General features: G+C 35.7%; 1 protein-coding gene across 4 annotated transcripts in view; it reads right to left on the bottom strand.

Moving 5' to 3' along the window:
• Window positions 1-25,312, bottom strand: part of IDE (insulin degrading enzyme) — a 52,949-nt gene that overhangs the window by 21,368 nt on the left and 6,269 nt on the right. For 3 of the 4 annotated variants that reach the window (XM_071564318.1, XM_071564315.1, XM_071564317.1), the window contains exons 2-14: window positions 21,391-21,575; window positions 19,843-20,050; window positions 18,859-19,028; window positions 16,712-16,834; window positions 15,195-15,307; window positions 14,621-14,783; window positions 13,914-14,006; window positions 13,279-13,370; window positions 11,628-11,708; window positions 9,515-9,618; window positions 3,834-3,936; window positions 2,767-2,889; window positions 2,497-2,579 (exon numbers count right to left, since the gene is read on the bottom strand). In XM_071564318.1, the coding sequence (XP_071420419.1) occupies window positions 2,497-2,579; window positions 2,767-2,889; window positions 3,834-3,936; window positions 9,515-9,618; window positions 11,628-11,708; window positions 13,279-13,370; window positions 13,914-14,006; window positions 14,621-14,783; window positions 15,195-15,307; window positions 16,712-16,834; window positions 18,859-19,028; window positions 19,843-20,050; window positions 21,391-21,550 (1,616 nt within the window). In that variant the 5' untranslated portion in view covers window positions 21,551-21,575. Of the gene's footprint in view, window positions 1-2,496; window positions 2,580-2,766; window positions 2,890-3,833; window positions 3,937-9,514; window positions 9,619-11,627; window positions 11,709-13,278; window positions 13,371-13,913; window positions 14,007-14,620; window positions 14,784-15,194; window positions 15,308-16,711; window positions 16,835-18,858; window positions 19,029-19,842; window positions 20,051-21,390; window positions 21,576-23,005; window positions 23,116-25,312 lie in introns of those variants that run through there. The other variant, XM_071564316.1, reaches the window with a different exon arrangement.

Consider the following 25,312-nt stretch of genomic DNA (forward strand, 5'->3'; position numbering starts at 1 on the left):
ACTCAGTGATAGTGTATTAAAAAAATTGTCCAGTCCAGTCTTTTCCCCTTTCAAACAGAGCTGTACGTGCTGTAAGTGACAGAGCTGGAATCAACACTGCAGTGCTGAGTTGAAACCACCTTTAGAGAGTTTTCGCGATATGAGCACATTACATGGTTATTTTGCTTCCTTTTGAAAAAGGGATACTTGTTGAGTTGTTAAGCTGCAATTCATAAAAAAACCAAAAGCTTATCATCTTCTTTTAGGCTGGGTGATAAGTCCCATGTCAGATGTTTTTTACTGTGGTGTTTCTTTAAGACAAGAATCTCCGTCAGGATTTTCAGTTTTGGAACAACGTGATTTCAAGAGATTCATACACTCATTGTTCCTACAGCATTTGTGTATCTGAAGGAGAAATCACCACCATCAACTTCCTCTTAATTCACCTACATTGCAATTGCTGCTATAACATCAGGTCAGGAATTCTTTCTATAATTCATGATGATCAGAGCTGCAGGCAGAAATCCCACTTTTTTCTATCTTACTGAAGCATTCAGTAGTATGAACAAACTTGTCATCTGCTACAAGGCAGCACAGCCTTCATATTCTGATCTAGAATTGAGGCTAAAACTTTTTATGAAAACCCATGTCCTTAGGATGGCTTTATTCACCAGTTCACTTGGCCACAAGAGATACAGGTCATTTTAATGACTCTCATCATAAACACTATACATTTTACCATTTCCTTCAATGACCATCAGCATGACCAAAGGGAGATAAAAAAGATTCTTGGGGAATCTCTCCAAGTATCAAAAATAGACAAACCTGCTTACAACTTCTTTTGGAGATGACATATCCAATATTGGCAAAATCTCCTCATTTCTGTTCACATGCAATTACAATAAAGAAAGGAATCCTTACTCCCAACCCTACGAAAAACCAACTTTCCACTTGTAACCATTCCTAGGAGGAAAGAGGCCATCAAAGCTCAAATACTCCTGGTTTTTAAAAGGGCTCACTGACACTGAAGTACAAATCTAACTGGGAAAGCCCATCACCACTGACCCAGCTGAAGATGCCCCTGCTCAGTGCAGGACAGTTGAACTAGATGACTTTTAAAGGTCCCTTCCACCATAAATGATTCCATGATATTGTGTAAACATTGCACATACTTCTGCACTTCTGTGTGCTCCACAAAAAAATCAATTATTATTTTTTAATCTTTCACAAACTGATACAGAGCCTGGTTTACTCATAGTTCATTTGAATTTGATTTAAAAAACACCACAACTGTATAACAAACTCAGTGTCCATTGATAAAATCCTGTTTTGGATTTTGGTCAAACATAGTACAAGAAAAGCCACCAAGTATGAACAAAGGCAAAGAATTGCAGTTGTTGTTCTTTGAATGAGAGAAGGGCAGTTACCATTTTAATCTCTATTTCTGGACACATCCAAGTTGAAACAGTTGTAACATTTGTCCTGTGGTTTTGAAAAGCAAAAAGAAAGAGGAAATTCCCAGGAAACTAGTTTCCCCAAGTAATTCACCAACACCAGTAGTAAGGTATGACACACACTGGAAAAAAGTCTCTTATCTATAAAACTCTGCAAGAAAAATATTAAGTGGTCCCTCAAAACTAGGACTCAAACAGTACACCTACAAGCATCTATGAGAGCCCTCATAATAAATAGCCTTTACACCAATCACTGAATCATTTAATTAAGCAAAAGGAGAGTCCCTGAGGGTTTTTTTGCCTTTCAGTAGCCCAACACAGAAACAGCTGCACTCTAAACACACCAGCATTTTTTTAAATTCAAAAGTTAGAAATTTATTACTTGAAAGGAACATTAAGAAGGTCCAGCATTGCCATGCTTACTTAAAAGTGAAAGGTAACATTCCTGGGATGAAAATAATGTAAGAGCAGAATTAACACTACAGTTTTTTATCATGAGTCTTAGGGTGAAAATTACACATTCATTGATAATACAGATGATGCTGCTCTCAAAAAAAAAAAATTGTGGGTGCCAGTTATGTAAAATCCCAACATTTTAAGCACTTTTTACACTGGCTTGCATTACACAAATGAAACTACAATTTGAACCTAAAGTCATTATCAGAATAGCATCTCACAACGAAAATACATATCTTAAAATAGTTGCCATTTAGTAATTAATGTAAAAATACACATATTTTAAAGGGTATATTGCAACATGTAGCAGCTCCTATAGGCACGCCTATTTCAGGTATAGCAAATAAAACATCAAAGAAAATTAGGTTTATGAATATTTTTAGATAAACTTTTCCTGTTAATATAGATGGAGCAACTCAAACTGTTTGCTATTCAATTACTGCATAACTTAGATAAGCCTTCCTGCTATCTATACCATACTGCTATTCAAAGTAAGGACAAACATTTCAAAATGTCAATATATGCAAGAAAGTTTTTGCTGCAGACTCCCAACAAACAAGATTCACGTCTGTAAAGCAATTTATGTGATATACTCAACATTGCATACCTGAAAAATTCAAAGTTGAGACAAGCTTTTGGCAAAAAAAATTTGTCATCTTGCTTGAACCATAGCTTGCTCATAGCAGTGTCCTGTGCAAGAGAAAAAGTTTTGTTAAGTCACTTGATTTTTAACTGCCTTTCTAGCAGTATCTTGAAGTTTTATACTTTTTTATTATATTTTGGCATATGACAAGATCTGTATTTTAAAAATGCAGAGGACTTAACTTTAGCTTCCCAGAAGGTTAGGCAGCAAACAGGACAATTACAGACAGTTTACCTTGACAAGGGCAGGGTACTGTGTTGCATCTTTTTCCAATGGCAAAATCTCAAAGTTTGTAGGAATGAACTCATTCTTCATTGGAAGCTTGAATTTCCCATTCAGGTCAGCATTTTGCCATTTCTGGATAAACAGGAGAAACAAAGAATCTAAGCAGAGTTTCTGCTTAACTAATGGATATATACTTATTTACTTCATGCTGAAACAAAAGATTTAAAAATGTATTCCACTACCTTATGTGTAAATACAATTAAGGTAACAAGGAAAGAGAGAAATAGTTGGGAAAACAAGTTGGAGTAGACTATCAGCAGGACGAAGAGCTCTGAGAAGGAGGTACAGAGAAAAGGGGGTTTGTGTCTCATGTTTTCTGCTACCATGAGCTGTGAGTGAAGGTATTAAACTGAATACTTCAACAAGAATTCTCATCCAGAACATAGGTGTGGTCAAGCTAAAGGAGGCACTTCTATGTAGTATCTGCTCAGGACACACTTGGAAGCTCCAGTTCAGCTCAAAGGTATATTCTGCAGCCATCTCTTCTTAAAAGATTAGAACAATAACAAGTTTCAATATGGATTTGCCCACCTCCTTTACTGGACTTTTCATATTTAGAATCTCATTCAACTGGCAATATATACTTGTTTTCTACATTGCAAAAATGAATTTTAAAAACATAGTTACATATCACTGTTGTAAAAAGATTCTTAGGTACAGATTAGTTCATTAACATATAATAGACACTATTACATGTTTAAAAGTTTATACTTATGTTTTTAAGTAGCCACTGTATATTACAGATCTTTTATAGCAAAAATATCTTAATATTGCCTGTACTTAACATGGTTTAAAACCATTAAAATATTTCTGTCCTATGTAATAAATACTTGAGAAGTAAAGACTAATGCAAGATCCTTACTTTTCATAACATTAAACACACTCATTGCATGATTTTCATAGTATGCAGAGCAGCAGATTTAAACTTCCCCCTCCAACTAAATGGAAAATAAGAACAAGAATTTGTCACTGACTTTCATTTGCAGGTATTAGAATATATTAAAGTTTTAACATACCTTAATAACTTCATCAGAAATTGCTTCTTGCTTGTACTGTGTTCCATACCAGTCTTCCGTTCGATCAGTTTTTCCTTCAAAAGACTTGGAAACTATTGCAACTCTGAAAACAAAGAGACAAAGCACTTTGGCACAAATGTGTCTGAGAAAAGACCGTGAAAAATTACTCCGAGCGCTGTTTTTGCAGAAATAAATGGATCCTGGTGATGGAGCAAAGAGTCCCTGGACAACCACATGGTACCTTGGATAGCAAATGCCTGTTACTAAACTACACACGTTAACCTCATCAGGTTATCAGTATCATTTAATATTACCATAAGGATGATGAGGTTCAACTCCCTCCTCCTTGCAGGACTACATAAAATAAAATATGTGACTAGAAGCATGATCCAGATGCTTCCTGAACTAAAGAACACATGTAAATAAGAGGAGTATCCAGAATAAAGAAAATTACAAACTTAGTGTTTTTTCAGTAGTCTACATGACAGGCAGCAAGCAAACTCCTTTAATTCTTTTGAACAATCTACAACACAAAAGAGCAGTCAATGGAAATAACTGGCTGGCTACAAGAGTAAACAGATGTTTCTAAGGATTTTGAAATGGTCAAAAAAAGGTAGCACAATTACCTCCTACATATATTCAACAATCCCTAAATGATGAATAGCACCATAACAAACTTTGTCAAGTCTTGTGCAGATGACTAAAATGCCTATTACGACACCAAAGTTCATGCAATGTAAGTGTTCTTTTTTTATCACAGTATCTTCAGACCAGGAACATTCTCTTGTTTATTTCTAAGGCACAGCAAAGTGAGGCACAAACCAAAACAAGCAAATGCGGATGTGCCTCAAGCTATAGTTTTTTATTTTATAATACCCTTTTTGACAATACCCTTGGGATGAATTTTGCAATACAATGGAAAGTTTAAGTATGTACTGTAAATGGCCTTGTCCTCACCCCTGCTATTTCACCCCATGGTTAAATATAAATGACTAAATGATCCAAGAAGGATGAAGAAAATAGGATTCCTCTGCATTTAGTTGCAGATGCTCCTACTATGAAGATTTTCAAATTATTAATGATTTAATCTGTGCATTGCAGCATGAGTAGCAGAACACTGAGGCAAACAGTCAGCATTAGACACACTTAAGTACATGCCAGAGTCACAGGGAACTGTGAAGGCACACTCTCTAACAACAGCTTAAAAAACTGAAGCAGAACTTGCCCTACAGGCTGTAATTTTGAGACAATATTTTAAATCACACACACTACATAATATTTTAGGGATGTAGATTTCCTCTGGGGTGAGAAAGGGAGAAATTTTTACTCCCCAGCTTTAAGAACTGCATGATTAGCATGAACAGGCACACACAAAACCTTTGCTCCTCTGCAGAAGTTACGCAATATCCAAACCAGAATGAGAATACTTATTTGTAGAAGACACATTATTTCAATTCATTGCAAAAGGCACAGACATGGCTAACAAGTGATTTGTTAGGGTTCAGCAAAACTACGTTGCTACAGACACAATGATTTGTGGGGGGAAGTAAGTGAACAAATTGTATTTTTCAAAATTGTTACTCAGACACAATGCAACTAAAAGTAAACACATACATTCTGTATTTCTTGTGTGTTTATCATCAGGGATGAGCATCACCAACTGCCCAGTGATAAATGCTCAGGGTCTGTAATTCCAGCAGTTAAGACGTTTCTGTACCAACATTTTAGGCATTATTTTTCTTCCCTCCAGGATAGTACTAATCTTGCACTTCTGATATCACAAGAGGAAAAAAGCTCACTTACTATCCAAGGGAAAATATTCTTTAGCTGTTTAATCTGGTGAGTCACTATCTTCTTAAATTTTAATATGAACATTTATTCTGCAGACGATGAGGGGAAAAAATGTATTGGAAGTGATAGGAAAATTACATTTTCAGCTAAGATTGCAACACATGCCAAGTCTATTCCCTTATCTTCACAGATGGCTGGCAAAACCCAATACAGTTTGAAGAAGTAAAAATGATACTTACATTTTAAAATGTTTCTCTCTAAGAGAAATTAAGGCACTAAATGCAACAAGTAGTGTGTGGGGGCAGGAGGAGAATATGAAAACTTCCTGCTATGGTTCAGTCAAACAGAAGCACATATGGATACTTGCTACCATCTGTATGGATTTTTTCATACTTCTTAAACACAAAGTTTGTTAAGAAAACAAGCGTCAGAAATCTATACTTTTTAAAAAAAGACACTGACAGTAGTTTAAAACTGTGAATGCAGTTACTCCAATACAGATATTCCAAGAAAAGTCCTTAGTGTAGGCAAATTCCAACACAGTTATGAAAAAGAAATTATAAGTAAAACCACAATGCAAAGGAAAAACTCAAATCAAGGGAAATTAAAGCACCTCAAGACTGAATGAATACAAGGCATAAAAATTTAAAAAAAAATTATGTGAACCAGGAAAACAACAGGCACATTTAGGATATAGCACATACTAACTCCTGCATAAAAAGGGAAAATAAAAAGGTAAACATGACCATGCATATCAGTAAATGGTGGATAACCAAACCAGATATATATAAAGCACATGTTCACTGGTTCTTTTTATTAGTATATAAAATTTGCTCAAGAAAAGACAAAAGAAGGAAACAGGTTACTGGATTGATGGTAATTCACTGCATTAATAAAGATACAGGTGCAATAAAGTACAACAGAAGGAGGTCCTTTTATTAACACCTGTAACTTCTACTCATTCTTTCAGGAGAGCTCACTAAAAATACAAATCCACAGTGGCTTTCTTGAGTCTTTGTAATGCACCATGGAATCACTTTTAGTAAGACTTAAGTAAGCTTCCCCCTCCCAAGATAATTTATCTTGCCAGTAATTTAAAATGAAAGATACTATAAAATTGTATTCTGTTACTTTATACTATACATTAAAATGATAATTTAGAAAAACCTGCAGTCCATTTCATTCTACTTTTATTTTCAGAGTAAGCCCTTACAGTATCTAAAAGGAATATAGTACTACATAAGTGCTATGTAAATTTTTTCAGTCAAATAAAAATAGGAAAGCCTGATTAGCCTACATCTGAAAACACCTGATGCACCAAATAAAAAATTTAATTCCTGCTAAAATTGACTTATACTTTTAAATCTGAGAAAAATCAGCTTCCTGTATTATCAGAGAAGCAAAATGGAAGCAGTGTAACTTTTGAGTCTACACTGAAAATAATGTATCATTTAGGGCAGCAGGAAAAAGCAATATGGCACTCGGGAATCTTAAATTTGGTTTGCTGTTTTTAGTTTCTTTTGATAAGTTACACTTTTGGAGAAGACAAATAGTCTGAACATAAGGAGAAAAACATGTGAGTGTACAGTTGCTGTGGCAATTGCAAACACCAGTATGACTTCAGTCTACACATAATAAGCCATGCATTATCATCACTCTGAACATACACCATTCAAACTCAAAGCATGCCTGCTGTTACATCATTACAGACCTCCTGCAGGCCTTGTTTGATCCATGTTAGAATAACAGCTGAATCTAGCTGTTAGAACTGCATTTAATCAGTCCTTGGTCACTCTCTAGTTTGCACATATTTATATTTTAGCCCTAACAGGACAGCTGTCGTCATAACTGTGGGCACTTAAGCTTCAGAAAACTAACCCACTTGTATTTACTATCTTTAAACCCTACTAAAATCTCTGCAACAAAGAGAATATGTAATTTATTTAACAATTAACTGCAGAGGCCATAAAACTGGTATATTCCAGTTCTAAAAATCTTTTTTTCTCCAAACATTTTATTGGTATTTCTTTTATCCGAATGTTTAAAGTTACGCATTTCTTCATCTATTAAATTATATCTATTCCTTAAGGCAGGTAAGGTGAAGAGACAAGATCATTAGTCTTAAATGCAACATATTTTTGCCAGCATCCAAAAAGCACAAGCCAGAAGAAAGCAGGGTGACACACAGGTCATTTAAAGCCCAAGATTACATGGAGACCCACAGAAATTACCAATGGCCATTCCCTCTGTGATTACAGCCTTTCTTGGGTCAGTCATCACACCACCATCACTCTGCCATTATGCAAAACTTTGAACCCTTCCTATACAGAAAAATATACCCAGTCTGTCCACCTTCACTGCTGAGAGACCTCCACCTCTGTGCCTCCCAGTCTAAATGTACTTCACTTTGCTGCTTGCAGAGTCACACAGACACCATTCCACACAGACTGAATTTGAAGTCTGACACACTCATCACCATCTTCTGAAGGGTCAACGCTTCTGAGCTGTTTAATACACTAAAGTTGATCATTCCAGTTGTTATTGTTTCCAGATGTGTTCCACCTCGGAAAAATCCTAGCTTTTATTAAAAATTAACCCACAATTCCCACCTCCAGCATATCATTTTGTCAAATGGAAGGAGATGATGTAATCCTACAAAACTACTACAGAAAGACACGTATGACAGTAAACTATTGTTTTCTTTGGTTACTAAAGTACCCAATGTGTTACAGCTAATTCCTTTATTTTTTAAGAATTACTTTTTCCTCTTTTTCTAGTAAGATTCTTGCTCATCTTGCTCTTTTCTTGCCCCACCTCCCTTTATTTTAATCGTGGACAAAAATGAATGCAGAATTGCAACTGCAAGTGCAGGTGGGCTTATGTTACCCAAAGCATTGTGAAATGGATGTTTACCATGTCCTTGAAAAAAGCACACCACATCCTTTTAAAAACTGTCACCATTATTGATGTGCTTATAGCAACAAGCTACAGACTTGAATTTTCTCCATCTAACAGTATTCTCTACACTTTCCTTTCTCACACTACCAACTTGTGAACAAGGTTCATTTTGGCTATTTTATGCTGAAGTACCATCAGCTGAAAAGGGTGTTAAACGAGACTGGCACAGTCAGCAACAAGGGTAACACAGACACCTCACAAGTAGTCTGGAGTGTCCAGCAGCATCTGACAAGCTTAAAGAGTCTATAAATGTATCCTACATATATTATTTTCTCCAGCCATTTTTGAGTGTTTAAGAAGATGCTTTGGAAGTTGTCTGGCTAATAACAAAGACACAATTTACACTGTGAGTAGGGTAACACTGACCCTTTTCTTGCAATGTTAGGAGCCACGTTTTAAAGCTACATGCTCTAATAAACATCAGATCTGATTAAGCACCTGTAGCCTCTTTAGTAAATCAGTAGTAACTCAGGTTTACCTATTGCTTGTAAGCAATTCTAAAACAAGGTGAAAGTTCACATTGGTGTGGAATTTGATGAACCTTTCTTCAGAGAACAAGTAATTACACATCCTCTCTTTTAATTACTAAAAACAGTCTTTATGTTAACAGTATCAAGTTTTAGATTAGCATGAAAATACATTCAAAATAGGTGTAATAAATACAATAGGAAAGAGAACCTGGAAATTTTCATTCAAGTATTGTTTGTTCAAAATATGATCTGAAATAGTCAAGCTTCAGTTGAAGTAGCCCACACACATTACACACAGATGCACACCCACACACAGAGATATAGGCCCTTCTTTAAAGGGCATTAATTGCTATGGCAACTACTGTCACTGACACAGGCAACTCCATTTATTCTATGATTACATACATAACCCTAGAAACACCAGGACCCTCTGCTTTCTTACAATGTTTGTGTTTAACTTACCGAACATTTTCTGGTCGCAATTTATCCAGTACCATCTCTATTAAATCAGGCCTGAATTCTTCAAGCAAATATTCAGCAGCCAATACTTCTTCTATTGGATAATACTAAAAAACAATGCCCAGAAATATGCAAATGAATTGAACAAAATTAAGCATGAAAAAACTACAGTTCAGTAAACAAAACAAAAGCGTATACTTTTGGTCACTAAATCTGTATTACCTCTGTAATTTCAAATTAGAAGTGGGCAGATGTTTTAAAACCTTTCTCTTAACAAGAGGGAGTAGCATTCTAACTATGCAATCATATTTCTCATGTATTAGGCAATTCTATAACTGCACAGTTACCATTCTTTTCTCTTGAAATATTTTATACCTCAATATACAAAGTCACCCACCTTTAAATAGTATTTTGACTAAAGTAAAAAATAACATGGTAAATGCTGACCCCTGCAGGATATTTTTAAAGATAAAAGAATACCAAGTACTCTTATATTTGAGTGCTTTGGGAAAAAAAAACATAACAAGTAAAACCAACCAAGCAAAAAACAAACAGAAAAAAACCACAAAAAACAAGTAAGTTTTTTTAGGATTCACTAACAATCCAATTCTTATTTACAGTAATTTAAAGGAAAGAATATTTCAATACCTAAAACCATAATACAGATTTAAACACTTTTATAATTCTAACATATTTTATCTAGAAACAAGCTGAAAATCTCGTAAGGTACACAGAAATTTAAGAAAAAAAACAAAGTTAAAACTCATCTGAAAATGGTAAGTGTGGTTGATAGGAATACCAGCTGACATCAAGCACTTGCAGTTTGGCATACATGTGTACTTTTTTTGACCAGAATTATTACAAAATGGCTTTCTGAATTACAAACATTATACAAAAAACTACAGTGGAATGACTTCGAGAACACAAAGGAAGTCACAAAAAGAATGATGGAAAAGAAAAAGAGCTGGCGGGTAGAGACCAAGGACAACGAACCAAACCTGTGCTACAAAAACTTCAAATATAAATGCTAAAGATGCAGAATTTGATGCTCATTTAACTAAGAGCAGAATGAGAATTACCATTCATACTGCAAAGCACAGCAAAAGAAAAGCAGTGAAAAAAAAATTCCTGAATCAATACCCTGCTCCTTGGAACACTGCTGGCAACTTCCTGGCCTGGTTTTTGAAGACAGCAATTGTAATTGGAAATGATCCAACAACCACAAACCACTGAAAGACTGCTCCAGAAGTCAGAAGTCCATTTTTTAGATAGATTTTAGGCATTTGACAAAACAAAAGCAAGTGGCAGCATCCCAAACAGGGGCTCTTGAAATATCCATTTAAGTGCGTTCAGTTAAGTCTAATGCTTTTAGTAAACAAAGAAAATTCTAAAGTTACAAACTAAAGACTTTACAAATTAAAGGTCTAGGACCATTAACAGGAGTTCCTGAAAAGAAACCAAAAGTTTCTCTGAACAGATGCAGACATTAGCTATGCAATGAATAATGGCTGCAATGTATAAAAGTTACATAATTTCAGTAGACCAAAAGAACCCAAAAACCCACCTAAATGTTCCATTAGTGCAAAATGAGGGAAGTGAATTTTGCAAAAAGTACAAAGACCAAGAAAAAGCTGCATGATTTTTTTTCAGTACCAATACGTAATTCCATCAGTACAGTTAAACATTTGTAATTAGCAATCTTAATACAAATATTTTTGCTTACTGCAGTATTTCAACATTGTTAACTATGAAACACATTGCTTGCATTAATGGTATTATTTTTCTAATATTTTCCTAGAGAACATTTAGTTTCAGGTAAACACAGAATGACAAGGTACATAAGTCTTAAAAAAACACTGAAACAGATCAAATAGCAACTCCAGTTATTGTATAATCAGTTCTACAAAGTATAGAAATGTGAAATGGTACAGTGAACAGAATGCAAGTTATTGACTGCCAAAACTACTACATATGCAGCAGGATACAGGCTCCTAAGCACAAGAAGTGCAGAGGGCCTTTGCAGATACCTGTATTTACTGACAGTATAGTCAAACACACGCTAAATGATTATTAAAAAAAACCAACAACCAAACAAAAATGCCCCCCCTCCACTTACATGCAACATTCCTCCAAGCTTCGATGTATAACCTCGTGGTCGTTCTTTATCTTTAAATCTGAATGCCACAGCATTTAGATCCTAGAAAACAATGTATGAATGACTGAAGAGCATAAATTAAAGCCTATTTTAAGAATAATTACTGGCTACTGAATTCCTTTTTATAATGAAAGAAAAGGAAGTACTTTTGTTGTATCACGTTATAGCAGTTAGACAGGTGTCTAATACAAGTTTTCAGTAATATTCAAGTTGCATAAAACTCACAAGCAATTTGGGATAGTTTCACAATATCAAGACTGTTCATAGTAAGAGATCTGTCCCACATCTCATATATTTCAATTTCCTATAAGTAACTTGAAAACACACTGACTCTGATACAATCAGTGCACAGCGTTCCAGTGCAATGTCTGTCATATGTTAACAAACTGAAGCCTTTCCCTCTTCCTTCTTTCCTCCTTTCGTTCAGCCAGACAATAGGTAAGTTTAGAGACAGAGTGTGTTTCTTTATGCTGTCTTAGCCACAGAAACGGAATACATAATTCTTAGGATACAATGGCAAGGGTGAATTAAAGAGATCTAAGCCAATGAAAAGGACAGTCCATCCTTCCATGACACCATGCAGAGAGTCTGATTAATTCAACAATTCAGCTGAAAATAAACTCTAAAAATTCTTTTCATACTAGTTTGCCAGCTCTCTGACTCACCCCACAGTCTCAGGAGTGCTGGGGCTGATACAAGAGGAGCAAGGGAAAGACACAGGGATGAGATAGAAGGATGGAACTACTCTTTCAAATCTTCTATTTGCTTACTCTGTAAAGTGAAACAAATCCATTGGGACTTTTAGCAGAGGATAACGAGACTTGAGACTACTTTTACAGGTATACAGTGTCAAAGTGTTAAGAAACAAAGCTTAACCCAGCTGCAGAATTTCTGCTCTCAGAAGAGACTCAACAGTTTTCATCAAATAAAGCTAAGATGAAACAAGAAATCTTTACCCAATCATATGTGCTGAGCCAACGAGACTATATAAATAAAACTGGGTTTATTTCACACTGACACTGAGAAGTGCAGTGCTCCCTAATTCTAATAGGATACTTCACATTTTTGCCCTGTGCACACAGAACCATTCAGACTTGTAAGAAGCATGAACAGTTCAGCAAAGACTGAAGTGCACAGCCAAAGTACTCCATGCCTTTAGTTCACTTTTCAAAAAGATGAGGGAACAAACAGCAGATTAAAATGTCCTATTACCTTTACAATCTTATCTATACAATTTGACACATGTAAGAAGAGAGGGGTAGAGTAACAGCCATTTCAATTTCCAATTCAGTGTCACCCCTCATAGAAAAATCTCCCCTCCCTCCTTCTTCAGTGAAGACTAAGGAAGGACTAAGAACAAGACACTTCTTCCTTCACCTCCATTATCCTACTCTAACTCCCAGCTCTACAAAACCAATTCACACCTATGTTAAGACATTATACTCTGAGTGTACTTGCCATTTTGTGTCATGTTGCACCTTCGAAATTAATAAACCTAATTATCATGTGATAATTAAAAGCTAGTTACACAGCCAAGGAATCTGCTTCTACTTATAATAAAAAAAAATGTAAAAATACAACCAACTGCATATTTTAAGTCCCAATTACTTACCTTGCACTCTTGGAAAACCCATTCTTGAGGTCCTTCTATACGCAGTTTTTGAATATATTGAAACATGTGCAAAATAATATCTTCAACATGCACTGGAAAGAAAAAAATGCTTAAAAATCCCCTCAGTTCTTCATTAAGAAGAAATTCTGATGAACACAAACATGTATGGTTTATTTTTCATTCCACCCTGATACATTAGGGTATTTAAGGACATCCACAATCCCACTGGCAAAGTTAAAATTGCTTTGCTCAGACATGAATTGAAGGTGTTTATGTCTCCAGCTAATTCTGAGAACTGCACTGAACATGTCTTTACTGAAGATATTGATTACAATACCATTTAACATGTGTCTAACTAGTATGAATAAGTAGCACACGAAGGCATTAACAGCTTTTCTTTCAAAGAAATTTATATAGAGTATTTAATTAACTTCATATAACCTCAAGTAAGTTGATTTCTCAGGTGACCTGTGTTAGAATACTGTGTTAAGAATAGTGAGAGGATCTCAAAACAGAAGAATAACCAGTTAAAATAACTTTGCTTTCAAGCTATAATCACAATTAGTCTCTTCAGATACAAACACAACCTCATCACATCAGGAATAACAAGAATGAAGGCACAGTGCTGCACTTACAAAGTCCTTCCTCTGTCAAGTCCACATTAATGATGAAGAACATGAAACCTCGAGCACCTTCCTTCTGGCCTCCAACAAGAGTATTTACCCAACCTATGGCATAAAAAAGAAACTTTATCACATTAATAAATCAGCAGCAATTTATGCAACTTTTTGTATGCTTCAGCAACATCACCTTTTTTTTAACATATTTTAATTCACTGACGTGTTCTTCCTCTCTTCCTTAATGCCTGCAGCAACAGTGAGAGTTAAATACAAACACAAGTCTATGTGATTTTGTACCTGAGTGGTATAACAAACTCAAGACCATTCGATTACTGGGCAATTAATTTCTGCTTGGAACAGAGTGATATAAAGAAAAATAGCAAAAGATACTTCCAAGTCTTACAGACATTAAGGGACCTTGACAGTATTCTCAAAGTCAGTGAAAGAATAGAGACAAGATCATTATGTCAAAGTTCACATAACTCTCTGAACAGGGCAGATAAAGGGTACTGCAAGGAATCATAGCTCCAGCAGTCTGAGTGCCTGGTAACCATTTATTTTTACCTGCCACAGAAATAAAGTGAAAAATCAATTACAATTTGAATTACTCAAGTAGTTGAAGGCTTTAACATACAGAGATCAATTCCAAGTGAAACATAACTAAACTTTTAAAAATTGTGTGATCAAATATTTTTTTAATTCTTTAACTTCAAAGGACTTACCTTTGGCTTTAAGCTCTGATAAAAGACTCCCAGGGCCTTCATGTCCAATCAGATGACCAAGGTAATGGCCAGGGTTTGATTTATAGTACTTCTGAAGATCTGGTATAGGAAATGTGACATAAAGATTTCTAATGTCCTTGATGGGTACCACTTTGTAAAGTTGCTGAGGGGAAAACAAACAAGGAGACCCATAAACAAAGGGAAACTCATTTATTTTACTCCTCTCAGGAGCACATACTGTGTTCCCTTCATACACATATTACGAACATATCTTCAAAATCTCATAAGTAAAAGTATCTAAAACTTTGGGCAATGTTTAGCCCTTCATAATGCAAACCAAAAGAAAACTAATTATCTCTCAGTTGCTTACAGCTGCAACCAAATGTACAACCTTTTCTATAAACTACACAAAACTACAGTCAGAATGGAAAAGCAGGTAGAAAATGAATCAAGAAACCTGGAACTTGACAGTGACATAGATAAAAAAGCAGTGAAGCCCATAATGTTTACAGAAACATTACAGAGTATCATTTAAGGTACACACTCCTGGTGAAAGATGTATCTCCATACATACCCGGAGATGCTCTTCCTGGAAAGGATGTTCAGGAAACTCTGGTATAGGGACATTTTTATTCTCCACTTCTGAAAATAACTTTACAACTAAGCTAGTCAGCTCATCCAAGGATTCTAGAATAAAGAAACATTAGAGAAAAACACAGTCATTATCTGAAGACTCTGGCAAACTTGGGGTTTGAATGTTTTGGGGGAGAGACATGAATTATACAGACGTTTTAATGGTGTTATGATACTTAATTTCAAAAAGGAAATCTATAGTCATACTTGAATTTCGAAGTATAACATGCTAGAACCACCATGCTTATTAAAGGAGGGCTTCAATCATTATTAAAATAAATCCTGCAACCAAAAATAAATCTTTACATTTTACTGAAGAATCTAAGATGGAACTGAAGAAAAGACACATCAGATATTGAACATTTACAAAAATAAACATTCCACAAAAAGCTTAAGGGACATGGAATTACAGCTGCAACTTTTCTAGAGTACAAACATCTTTGCCAAAACTTGAATTTTCTTCCGCTTTAGCTCATGTCTAGTACTTTGGGTACACTGAGTCAGGTCATCTGTCCTCAGGACCGAGAACACGCACTTCTGTGACCTGTGTAAGTACCTCTTTTACATCCATTCTAGTTTCACTCTGTGACTGCAGCACTCTGCAAACCTGAGCAGACCTTTCACAGAAAGAATTTGATGCTGTGCATTAATTCACCTAAACTGACCTATACCATTTCTGTTGAAATGCTGTCTTAAAAACTGCTATCTGCTTGAGGAAATGCATTTTGGAGCACTTCTCAAACTGTGAATAAGATAAAAAAGACTCATCTGTCAATTTTTTAGCACAAGCCTTTTAAGAGTAGGCGTTGGAAATAGAAACAACGTGCGTTTCTTGAATTTCTCAAAGTAAAGAATCTCAAAGGATGTCTTAGCCTTAATCCTTGAAAGATTTCAAAAAGCAGCCATCTGGTTATCAAAACAAATCCAGTTAGATTGAGAAAGTAGAATCTTTCTTGACCAACATACATGTGCTCTTACACTAAGAGAATTCTGCAGGGGAAAAAAAGACTACAAAACAATGCAAACCCAAGATGGTTCACTGTGTAACAAAGTTTGTCAACTGCATGGAATTCTACTACAAACCACTATTTTTTATTCACATCAACAAAATACACACTCATCTGAGCTTTTAAACTCTAAGTGATGGTTTTCTTTAGTACAGATTTCCAGTTGCTAGTGTAATTCTTACTGAGCAAGTTGAATTTAAAATTCCTTGGTGAATTTTGCTTTTGATTAGATAAAAAATTACTTTTATTTCACTCACACTCATCATCCAAGCACTACTGTAAAACACCATACAAATACCAGCATATTTTAAAAAAGCAAACGGTTTTCACACACTGTTATTAAGCTCTTAAGAAATATATGCAAAATATCATCTTGTGCACAAGGTTTTAAGCAGTTGGTATCTCCACCTTCCTCAAATACATATGTCAAGTGTTAACCAACAAAACTCACCTCTTCCTAAGACACAAATAGCCATTAAATTTGATGAATAATAAGTAGAATGGAACTTCAATAGCTCTTGCCTTACATCTATTCCTTCTTTGGTTGGTCTAGTTTCCAGAGTGAGTTTGTTCCCTGTAACATAAAAACAGTTAACAATATTTGATGTCTACAAATACACAGATCAAAAAGAAATATATAAATTCCTTACCCTGCTTTCCTTTGGATGGATATAAATTTTAAACATATCTATATGCATAATAAGAAAACTGGTTCAGTATACCATTATATTTTAAATATTTTGTCCAAATACCTGCAGACAAATTAAATGGTGAAGTTCTAGATACCCTACAGTGTTTATTCCCACAGCATCAATATATAGGTTAAAATAAAACATCTCAGTAACTGTGATGTTGCAGTATTGGAACACATTATGAAGCAACAGTGTGAAGACACCTTGTAGATGTAGGAAAACAGACACAGACAGTGCAGAAGTGCTGGGGAAATTACTTGATACTGTTGAGGGTCTGATGCAAAAGAATTACCATCACAGGCATTAATTAAGGGACACCAGTGATGGGTATTTGGGGACAAAATGCACACCCTAAGAACAACACTGGAAGACTAAGGTGCATTTGTTTCTGTGGATAAATAGAAGATTTGCTGACAAAATAAGCTGCACAGCAATGAGGAATGACCTAAAGCATCAAATGGAGTCATTCCTGTACTCTGCTACACTGACAACATCTTAGCTGGTCAAAGGGAAACCACAAGGATGCCAAATGCAACTGTCATGAAAACCATATCACAGATGTCACCTCTATGGGTAAATAAAAACCATCAAAGGTTATGTGCTATCATTTAATTTTGGAATCAGAGCCTAATCTAAGGAAAGGTGAATATGACTCCTCCAGTTCAATTTCAGCACATATTGGGTATTCTCCCCATGACAACATTTCCTTTGTGTCAGCTAGACAACCTTCTTAAAAATGGAAAAAAGGATTTATGCAAATTCCATGTACGTTTTCTGAGTGCTACACAAAAATTTAATAATATCTTCAGCAGCAGAGATTAATGAATGTACTTTGAACACTTGTTTATTAATGAGTAGTTCCCAAGACCTTTTTTTCAAATCTATCTGTTTGGAGAATACATTTATAGTTTCCCTTTTACAGACAGTCTCTCTTTACTGGTCAACAGAGCAATACATGCTCCTGTAGCAGGTGGGTACCAGACCCGTAACTGTGCCCTCCATCTGCAGGTGTAACCTGCCTTTCTGGAGTCAGAGGAAGGAACCAGTCCCTTGAAGCTCATTATCTGCTCTCCCTGTCATCTCAACTGTACCCAGTATTTCAGTCAAGTGTTCTAAGTGCCAACTAACCCAGCCCCAAAACGCCTCATGCTCATGATTGAACAGTGCAGCCCTGCTACGTGGACAGCTTCAAAAATAAATTCATGTTGAAAATAACACCTAAACTTCTACCAAAGCATCAAACATTTGTGATTTTGACCATACCTATGGTATCTCACTTCAATGCTTTATAAATTGAGGTTTTGGGGTGTTTATTTTAAATTCTTACTAAGTGTTCTGTGAATAATTAAGTCTGAATAAAAAAAATACAGCCCTAAGATTGAAATTTGTCCAGGATCATTTTATCTATCCATCTCCTACTGTTGTGCTCCATGGTTAAGATTTTGTTTCTACATTCCTGCTCAGTAATTTTCACTTTACTTTGCTGATCTTTCTGATTTGACCTAGTCACTGTCATTTAGTCTAAATGCAACACTAGTTAACAAAACCAGCATGTGGCTAACAACAACTTAAACACAAATCATTCACTTTGTTATGCACAAAGACTTAACAGTACTAAATTATGACAAATGCAGTAATTGGAAAGCAGCATTCATACAGTAATTATCAGAACCATAAAGGTTCCTTCATCACTGTGCTCCAAGTCTTGGATCACTCTATTTCCTCTGCTTTTGTTTAGCTCTGTTTGGTATGCGACCTGGAAAATGTGATAAAGCACCATAACAAACATGTATGGAGAAGGAAAAAAAGGAATTGTTTCAGTCTGTCTTTAGCAATTTTACATAAACAATAATATTATGTATGTTACACAGAACTCCAACAGAAAGATAATTATATTCCCACAAACCTGTTCCAAATTTACTGAAGGGGTGATTGGGGTTTCCAGTAGCCTTCTCCAATTGAAACAACCTCCAGGCATCATTCATCAGATTCTTCTCATGCTCAGAATCAACAGCATTCACTTCCCTGTCTTTGCAGCTTTCATCAAACAGAGGGCACAGGAAAAACTGGGCAAATCTAAAGAGACAAAACTTAATTTGATCAGGAGTACTGTACATAAATAGTAAAGAAAAGTAAGAATCTCGGTACCTCCTGGAAACAGCTGGATACATTATTTTTAATGTAGAACTTACACATTCTAAAACAGTTTTGACACTGATTCAGTATCTTTATTTCTCAATTATGTATAAATGCAGACAACACATTCATGATACAAGGTACTACAAGAACAAGGACCCTGCATCACAGTCCTCACTGAAAATTTCTACTGTTTTGAGGTTTAGCTGCAAGAAGCTTTTAATCTCACAAATCAAGTGAGTCTTGTCAGACATCCAGGGAGAAGCCCAAGAGAAAACTCACTCTACCTCACTGACTACACACTTTTCAGTTTCTCTTCCTTTCCCAAAACACAGAGATTTCAACAAGTTCCCTTCAGTAAAAGCATCCTAACAGATTTCTAGACTTCACTCTTCTGTTGCTATCAGTGAAATAAGGATCCCATAGGAAGAACAGTATTTGTTATACAGTCACTGTTTTTACACAACATGCAAATCCATCATTATATTCTGTGCCCCAAATTTCAAAAAATACTCAGTGTAAACACAATGTTTAAATTTCAAAAATTCTGCCTCAGTGAAGAGCTCTGCTAGCTGAAAACAAATCTGAGCAAGACTTTTAAACTGAAAAATATCTGGTTATTAGTTTTAACAAAAGATTATGCTCTCAACCTTTTTTTTTTTAATATCATAACAATAGAACTAGTAAAAAACATTTACACTAATTCAAGTAGAACCTATGGAACAAAAATTCAAATATTAAAAGATGTGCTTACCTGTCTAGTGCACCTTCTAGATGTTCATGTGATACATCAAAGTAATAGTTGGTATGTTCACCACTGGTGAAAGCATTGGAGCTCCCAGCATGCTCACTTAGAAACTGGCTATATTCATTCTCTTTTGGGTATTTCTTGGTTCCCAGGAACAACATATGCTCACAAAAATGACTAAGCCCAGCGATGTTGGGGGGATCAGACAAGGATCCTGCAAGAGGAAAAATTTCATGTAACCATTCATAAAAATTAATACTGAAACATTAAGCTTTGTAAGGTCCTCTATATTACAGTATGTTGCTTTAGGCAACTATGTATCAGTTTTGTAGCTGTAAGCAGACACCTGTGCAACTATGGTCAACTAAATCTTTAAAAAGCAGTTAAAAAATTAGAATTAGTAACAACCAATTAGCGTCCCAAATTGCCTCTCCAAGTCAACTGGCACTTCCTTATACAGACAATTTTTCAACTGAGTTCATGACTCATAATCTTTAAAGACCTGGCAGATCACCTTGTTCTGAATTCTACACCTTGACTGTACTGTGCTGAAAGGCAGCAATTGCCAACCGTAATTAAGGAGGTATTTACCCTGTGTTTATAGGCCAACCTGCAATTGCCTGAACACAGGCAGCTGTGGATGACCAGCTAGGAGGTGTGAAGGCAAACAGATTAAAAGACAATAATGATTTGGAAGAATGGAAGCCAAACACATGGAAGTTTGAGTGTGGCAGTCCTGTTTTGGAGAGTGCTGTGATGTGCAATGGGAGACTAGAGATGAAGGTAGCAGATCCATCTCCTCCACTACACACACGGGAACTGGATGCTGCAATTGGCCACCACTGCCATTTACCTAAACAAGACCACATTCAGGATCCTCTGAACTAGATAATGATGATTTGGGACCGCCATCTCCACAACAAAAAAGGGCAGAAGTTTTCTAAGTGACTCTGTTACTTCTGCCTTAATACCAACAGCAGTAAGAGCAGTAAGTTATGTGTGGGTACATCATACTTTCCAAGCAACTGAAAAACTACAGAAACTTGAGAAGTGTCTCAGATTATAAGAAAAGGCTTCCTTTATTCCAAAAAGTCAAAGTTACTGCCTTCCTCTTCTATTTCCAGTAATTCTGTTTGCACACTTGAGCATCACTGGAGTTAGGGAATGCCTCTTCAACTTCTCCAGCATTTTCTCACTCTACACATCAACAATTTAACATGAAAAAAAAAGGCTGACATGACAGATGGAGCTGTCTGAAATAACTGGGCTCACGCCTGCCCCTTTCCTGCTTACAAAAGACCTTACATGAAACTTAATGGTTAAAAGCAGTCTCTCCACTGACTGAGCTACACTTGAGTAAACACAGGGCACAGTAAGAGCACTCAGTTAGCTCTAATAATTTTCAACTTGATGCGTCAAAGAATTAAACAAACTCTAAATTACAATAAAAGAATGGGTGGCCAACTGCATACCACTCCTGTCAGTTTATATAAAGATACCAAAACTTTAAGCATTTTTATTAATGACATAATGAACACAACATGAATTAAATACCTATGTGCACATCAAGAGCTGCTGAAGACTTATCTGTGGTGGGGTCACTAATCAGAAGTGCTTTAATGCCATTTGCCAGTTCTAGTCCACGATATTCTCGTTTATCCTCAGGTGATTTGATAATTTCATTTGTTATTCTCTTAATAGCTGGATTGTTCATTTTGTTGTTTGTCTCCTTCTGAAACCTTGAAGAAAACAAAAGAAATTTCACTTATTATTTCTTCTTAAGTCTTGCTACTAATTTAGTATTATGTTAGACAATACTTGGCAATACTGACAGTGAGAAGTTCTATTTCGCACAAACTCTTCTAATTTGCCTAAAAGTATAGTTCAGATCCTGAGAGATATTGCTGTTAAAACAAAAAAACCCTGAACCCACAATAAAAATGTAGATTCTGTAACTGAATGCTTCAAGCATCATACTAATGGTAATTTTAAAAAATCCATACAATACATGGCATCCCCTTATACGATTACAATAAAATTAAATTAAAATTAAATGAAGCACACACTGCTAGCTCAAATATACTTTCAAAACTTCAGGAAAGCAATTCATGTGTCTGAATTGGTGGTTATAGTATGAATGCTTTAACTTTGTGATTGTTAGACAAAATTTTACTAACAGATCACTGGATCTGTACACTCAAGAAATGGTAACACTGTTTGCAATAGTGTCATAAAAATACCAACACACTGCAGAACTGTCATGATAAACAGGAATAGACTGTCTCACACATTTCAACTTCTATTAGTTTAACAGATGCTACGAGACATGCCTCTTTAATGGCAGAATTTTGAAATGCCAAGAAACTAAGTGTGATTCTGAAATCATAAACTGTGGTGATGCGTTTTTTTAAATGCCAAGTGAGAAGGTGAGACATTCACACTTGGGTATTTGTGGAGGTAGAGTAAGAACCCCTTGAGTGTGTGCTAAAAATAAAACAAAACAAAACTGACACACAAATAAAAAAACCAGCAACACAAAACCAAAACTAAATCCACAAACCAACCACACAGACAGACCCCAAACATGGGGAACCAGAAAACTGTGCTCTGAGATGATGGTGTGGCAGATTCCTGTACATAATGTGACAGCCACTGAATTCTGTTTCACAGGAAGAGCTTTAGAATACGGCCTGCTACAAATATATAGTAGAAACACAACTTTATCTTTTCCTGTGGTCAAACACTGCTTGCCACATTGCTGACTAATTTACTGCATGGGCTGCATTAATGGTCAGTCAATTCATTTCAGTTAAAAAAGCAGCTCCAAGTCCAGCTCCCCACCACAATACAGACACATAGGCATGAGAAACTGTACAGTTGTGTTCATATCACAGAGATAACAAGGAGTTTCATGGTATTTACTTTTCATTTTCAGGTTGTACAATCCAAGGAACTTCCTCCAAGTTTTAAGACTACATACAAGCTTTAGGACCACAGAGGATGTGTACTGTGAAGGACTGCAAAGTTCTCAACATACTTCTTTTTCAAAGGTATTCAGTCATGACACTTGAACCAACTCTCTAGTCAGCAAACCAGCTGCATCCTCAATGTTTACAGATACATGACAAAAAACTCTGAAGATGAAACTTTGATTATATATTTTACTTACAGTTTAAAATTACATATGAAAGGGATGCAGCTAATAAAATATCCTTCTTAAAACACTGTTATCATTCTTAAAAGGGGAAACAGTTCTGAGAGCTACTGTCACTCTGGATCATCTCCTTCACATTTATTCATGTGGTTCTATGGTAAAAAAACAAAAGCCAACTTGAAGCCAGCAGATGCAGAGTCATAAGAGTTGGTGTTAGATATTACAATGAGGCTAATAAAGAGGTCATTATTAGCATGATTTCAAGGATAGAAAGTTTGTGAACATAATGTCTACAGTAGAATCAATGAAGACCGGTTTCTCATAAACAGAAAATCAAGTTTTTACCTGCAGCAGAGTGAAACTTTGCTTAAGACTGGATCTATGTTTGTGGAAGGAGATGGAGGGAGGGAGGGAGGGAGGGAGGGAGGGAGGGAGGGAGGGAGGGAGGGAGGGAGGGAGGGAGGGAGGGAGGGAGGGAGGGAGGGAGGGAGGGACGGACAGATGTGTACATATATATATAGACACACACACATGCAGAAGACGTTATTGTAAAAAAAGAACAACAAATCAAACAGTAAACATTAGATCTCTGAATACTTTTGAAAGAAGTAACAGTATTACTTTGGAACTTTTAAGTATGCTTAAGTTATAACACGTCCTTATATGAAAGAAAGCAAAATGACAAACAGGATATTATAATCCAAGCCAAAAATAAAAGCACTGAGCAGAGAAAGCATCGATCAATAATAAGAATCTGAATGCTTCTAAGCAAAATACATAAAGAATATGAAGTAACATTTTAAAATGGGCAGTTCAATTCATTTTAGAAGGAAACAGTTCCACTAGTAAAACACTGTTCTTACACTATGAATTACTTAAAAAAAAAGGGTGCAGCCAAAAGTAATCAATAAACAGTAACTGAAATGATGAATTTATGTCTACATTCTCATTTAAATCTATCATTTATCCATTAGTTTAACCCTATACTTGGGTTAATCCTGCTTGGAACATCTATGGGCCTCCTTCCTCTGAAACAATGCTGATACACTGAAATACAAAGATTACTCCTAATACTGACACATCTCTCTCTGCATCAGTAGCACTGATACAAACCATGATAATGATTAAAAAATGTCTCCGTGTTGCAAGTCTAGAAACTTCAGTAAAAATACTAAAGTTATTGTATAAAATTTATGAAGTGAGAATAGATACCACTTTTCATACATGAAAATCAGTACCTAAACTGTTTCTAATTGTTTTTCACTTACATACAAGTGATTTGCACACAAGTTGGACTCACAAATAAAAGTATCTAGAGAACAAGGAGGTCTCTAAATCTGATTTCACATCTACTTAGGAAGAGCCATAATTTGGTTTCCCAATAGAATATTCTGTCTCATTAAGATACTAGTTACTTATCTTAAGATGCATATACACTACAAGCTGTTTGAGTTGTGGGGTTTTTTTTAATGTTATACAAGTCCATGTCACCTGATATCTCCTTGTTATTTCTACACCGTATCATTAAGTCACAGAACTTTACTGTTTGTTCAGATGACTCATCTTTCCAATGTGATTCATCAAATTACGCAGCTTCTATGAAACCTTCTGAGACTTCAATTGATGTCGTGTGAAGCTGACACCTTCACTTCATTTGATTATCACTCCCTACTCCTGCCTCCTTCATAGGCTACCTCCAGCTTGGTAGTCAAATTTCAGTACAGGAAAAAACTACAATTTTCAAAAGGACAAAATCAGTAATTAAGCCTCCAAACCAAAGACAAACTTCCATCTCCGTCTTCATTGTTATTTCGATGTGCATTGTGAAGACAACATTCTCTAAGTTCAAATCAGTTTGCATGATTAACCTGCAATTATTTTGCTGCAAACTGAATTAATTGTACCAGACGACGTGTATAAAAGCAAGAGCAGATCAACTGTGCAATACTCCTGAAGGCAACATGTCAAAACAACAAGACCAACACCTTCCTGCTTAATTCTTCCTGGTGCTTTGTCATTACAATATAGAAGTGAAAAAAGTTCACTTAAGAGAGAGTTGTACCATGAATTTTGTACCATTAATTTTTCTTAGGGAGTAAACTGTAATACCTAATACTAAACATTCCCTCATATGACTGTTTTCCTGTGCAGCTTTTAAGTTTTCTAAGTGAAATTGCTTTTATAAGAACACCACATTCCACTCCTTCACACCAGAATACTGAAACTCCACTAACCAGTTTTTGACAATAGAGTTGCTTTTAACAACATGCAAAAAAGTGATAAAACCAGAAAGAATTCTGTATTTGTTGTTATTTTTTGAGT

Source organism: Pithys albifrons, chromosome 9 (assembly GCF_047495875.1).
Source record: "Pithys albifrons albifrons isolate INPA30051 chromosome 9, PitAlb_v1, whole genome shotgun sequence".
NCBI classification, from domain to species: domain Eukaryota; kingdom Metazoa; phylum Chordata; class Aves; order Passeriformes; family Thamnophilidae; genus Pithys; species Pithys albifrons.